General features: G+C 35.5%; 1 protein-coding gene across 1 annotated transcript; it reads right to left on the bottom strand.

Annotated features, from left to right (window-relative positions):
* Window positions 1-683: 683 nt before the first annotated feature.
* Window positions 684-1616, bottom strand: Or7a39 (olfactory receptor family 7 subfamily A member 39). Its single transcript, NM_001000709.1, has one exon. It carries the CDS (start codon window positions 1614-1616, stop codon window positions 684-686), a length of 933 nt encoding a protein of 310 aa, NP_001000709.1.
* Window positions 1617-4532: the final 2916 nt, after the last annotated feature.

Below are 4532 nucleotides of genomic sequence, written 5' to 3'. Positions count from 1 at the left end.
TCCAATAAAAGAAAAAAGTAAAAAAATAATATGTGGGCATATATATTTCTATGACATTAAACAGATTAGGTGTAAGCCTAGCATTTCACATAGAAAAAGCTGACAGTAGTAAAAAAAAGAAAAGAAATACTCAAGTTAATAAAAAAAAAAAGAAAAAAAAAGAAATAATTTTTAAGTGTTGCTGACCTATATAATTTCAGTCCTGTGTTTGGAATAACTCTGGGAATCCAGGACAACTATAGAAATTGTTGTATAACAGAGAGAATAAATATATTAGTAATGTGGCTTGTTTGTATCATGTCGACAGCCAGAATGAGAGAAATGGAAACTCCTGGGAATACTTATGTACAATCATAAGATCTATTTTATTTTTACTCATCCATATGTGTGTGTGGTATTGTGCCTGTTAGTTTAGGTATCTAGAAAGGTGAGAAGAGAGTATTTAATCCCTTAGAGCTTGATTTGCATGCAGTCATGAACTGTGATTATGGCTCCCAGGAACTAAATTTTGGTCTTCCGGAGAACAGCAAGTATTCCTGTAACTTTCAACAACCTCTCCAGTCTCTCCACAAAATAGCCAGATGTATCTATCCCTGTATGATCTAAAGACAGAGCCCTATTTTTTGGCTCTGTAGCTGCACCCTCTGCAATCATGGGAACTTCATCCAGTCCAATGATATATGCTACAGTTTTCCTTCTAACAGTCTTTCCAGAGCTCTCTTCACATCTTTATTCCTTAGACTATAAATGAAGGGGTTCAGCATGGGGATGATCACAGTATACATGACTGAAACTCTTGCAGCAAAATGTGAACTTTGGACCACAGCAGAACTGATGTATACTCCAATGCCTGTACTATAAAATAAGGAGACAATGGAAAGGTGAGAGGCACATGTAGAAAATGCCTTGTGCTTCCCTTGAACTGAGGAGATAGAACGTATGGAGGACACTATCTTGAAATAAGAGTAAAGGATACCACTTAGGGAAATGGCTCCCAACATAACAGGTATAAGATTCATTATGAGGTGACTTGGAAAGTTGTCTGAACAGGTGAGTTGGGACAGCTGATTAAGCTCACAGAAGAAGTGAGGGATTTTCACATCTCCACAGAAGGTCAACTGTAGCACCATTAAACTCTGTAATAAGGCATGGAGGATGCTAACATCCCAGGACAGCAGAAGCAGCAGGATACAGAGACGGTGGTTCACAATGACTGTGTAATACAGTGGATGACAGATAGCCACATATCGGTCATAGGCCATCACAGCCAGGAGAAAGTTGTCCAGTTCACCAAAAACCAAGAAGACACACATTTGGCTAATACAGTGTACATAGGTGATGGTCTTGCTCTGGGTGTGTATATTTACCAGCATCTTTGGGATGGTGGTGGAGGTGAAACAGATGTCCACAAAGGATAGGTTAGCAAGGAAGAAGTACATGGGTGAATGCAGGTGAGACTGTGTGATGATAGCCATGATGATAAGCAGGTTCCCAAACACTGTTACCATGTACATGGACAGGAACAGTGCAAAAATGAGCAATTGAAGGTGTGGGTTTTCTGAAAATCCAAGAAGAAAAAAACTTGAAATTCTTCTTGTGTTGTTCCCTGTTTCCATCATTCATATGTGAATGTGAGATGAGATTAAAGCAAGCTAATGTGACTCTTCTTCTCACATTATTATAGATGACATACTTTTTATATTTTTAATACATCGACTTCTGAATTGTTTGCATGGAATTGTTTTCCTTAAGGACGCTCTGATGGTAATCTTGATAGACATTCCTTTTACTCTCTGAACCTTTCCATGTATTCTACAATTTCAATGATAAATTATTATGAATACATAATATTAGTTCTAAATATGGTTCAGGCAGCACTTAGAGACTTTTTAGAGATTGATAACAAACAAAAAGTCCTTCATGTATATGCATGAAAAGAATATAGGAAAGCAAAGGAATCATGTTTATTGCCTTTGGGGTGATGGTATGACATTTATTTGTCCACGTGTAGGTTCAGCAGATTTCACCCTTTTAGTAAAATTCACCCTTTTCACAGTGTGTGTGTGTGTGTGTGTGTGTGTGTGTGTGTGTGTGTGACAGAGACAGAGACAAACAGAGACAGAGAGACAGAGACAGAAACACAGAGACACAACACACACACACACTCACACACACAGAGAGAGAGAGAGAGAGAAAGAGAGAGAGAGAGAGAGAGAGAGAGAGAGAGAGAGAGGATAGAGAAATAGAATAACAGCTAAAACTATTTTAAGGCAACTACCTTATAACAGGACAAACAGTGCCAATGGGCTGAAAAATATTACAGTGGGTATAACTTAAATGGAAGCTTGAAGCTGCCTTTAGTGTCTGTCATGCATGTGTGCCTATATCTGTGATTTATGCATTTTGGAAAAATCATACCCAGGACTTTCTACATAGTAACCAGGTAACATTCTGAACATATCAATCTATGTCGTGGGATGTTGTGTGTATTATAGGATGCTTAGAATCAACCTAGCTTCTAATGAAACCTCCCTATATGGCAGATGTGCAGTTATAGACACTGAAGAGTGAAATTACTTCACATTGAGAATTATGGTTTAATGTAAAAGCAAAATTATTACTTCAGCATGGGTACAATTATAAATCCATGAAAAAGATACAGTCATCTACATGGTGTGAAACAGTTAAACTGTACTATGAACATTCATTTTCAGATGTCTGGGACTCTTAATTAGTCTTATTCAGAAGATAGGCAGAGAAGTAGAAAATCAAATTGGAGGAGATATATAAAGCATAATGACAGGCCTAGAATCCTACTGGAGCATTTCATACACAATGTTTGATCAAGGATGCACACATAATATGTAGAGAGATACTTTAAGACATACTAAGAACCCCTAAAAAAGGGGGCAGCATTATCTAATCATTTTTCCTTGGTACATTTAGATTATGGAGATCTTTTTGTTTTATCTAGTATCATCACTACTTTTATTTATTCAAAGTGCGGTGACTCATTGTGACATATATGAACTTTTATATAGAGTATCTCAATCAAATTTCCATTCTCTACAACATTTTCTTATGTGTCCTCTATCTCATTTTTTCTTATTACCATGTCCACAATCCTACAATGTTTTAGAATGACATGTTTTCTTTAGTGTGGCTAAAGATAGGGAAGCACAAAGTGAAAGGAAGGGTAATCATGATACCATGCAGTGTTACTATTTGTTGTCATTGGTTCTGGCTTTTAATTTATCCCTAGTAACTTCTAATATACATAGGATTTGGAGGGATAATTCCACACAAATACACAGCATGTGATATTCACATCATGGGTTTTAGTGCTGCCATTTCCTTCAATATTTATTACTTACCTATGTTGTAAAAATTTACATTCCTCTCTTCTAAATTTCAGATTAAAAACATGTAATAAATCACAAGTGTACTGTTTTTAAAGTAATGTTTTATTACTTCTATGAAATAAATATTAGATGTGGAAGTGTAAGTTTGAAAGTGTAATTCCGTTGGCATACTGCAGATCATGAGATCTTAAGCACTCGTGTTGAATTATGTGGAATCAGTTTGAACCTCATTTTCTCCTATCATGTTTTCTTCTCTAGACTTCAGTGACACCCTTTACTTTATATAACATTCATTTTAATTTAGTGTGTTTCGATATGAACCAAATAGCTAAAAGAAAAAATTTTAATGATATTATAAGGGATAAGTAACTTAAAGCCAAACTCTTAAAGACCTGAAAGTAAACAAGTATGATTTTTAAAACCATCTCTAAATGCATGGAGGCAGTTTTATCCAAACTTAGTATCTCCTAGAGCTGCATGTTGAAATATGCTCAACTCAATGGGTGTTTCTTAAATGATGAAAAGAGTGAGTACAATGTAACTAATGAATAAAAGTGTTGGTACCCCTCTCCTTTTGAGTTGTATCTGATTACAGACATGCAAATAACAATAAAGAATAATAAAGGTGAAGAAACACACTGGAAACATGTAAAACTGGCCTGATAGAAAAACATACAAAAATAAATGACACATTAATGAATTCTTTCTGATGAGCAAGAAGACATTTTAACACAAGTATGCCTGATTATACTAGATTTGTACATACTAAACAAACTTTTAAATATTACTGTAAACATACATCTGGGAATAATGAAGGAATAAGTGGAATAAGGCAGGTAATTTGTGAAAATAGAAAGTAAAAGAACTCTAATACATACACTGGAAGAGTACATTTGAAACCAGGAATACATATATACTCCCATAAGAGAATACAAGAGAGGACTGTCTAGGCGTTTTCAGTAGAGAAAGAAAATGAACAATAACTCATAGAAACATTGAGTCTCTCAGAGATTGGAGCAATCACCCCCTCCGTGTGTGTGTGTGTGTGTGTGTGTGTGTGTGTGTGTGTGTACATTCATACAAGAGGTGATATTTAATAACCATTTCTCATCAATGTGTAAGAATGCTTTCTACTGATGTTTCTCATTATCCTAAACACAATAAATCTTG

This window comes from Rattus norvegicus, chromosome 7, assembly GCF_036323735.1.
Source record: "Rattus norvegicus strain BN/NHsdMcwi chromosome 7, GRCr8, whole genome shotgun sequence".
Classification (NCBI taxonomy): domain Eukaryota; kingdom Metazoa; phylum Chordata; class Mammalia; order Rodentia; family Muridae; genus Rattus; species Rattus norvegicus.
Note: the sequence above shows the minus strand (reverse complement) of the source record. Positions and strands in the feature narration are given on the sequence as shown.

Excerpts from the sequence above, each read along its gene's own strand:
- Or7a39 (NM_001000709.1), bottom strand. The coding sequence starts at position 1,616 with ATGGAAACAGGGAACAACACAAGAAGAATTTCAAGTTTTTTTCTTCTT.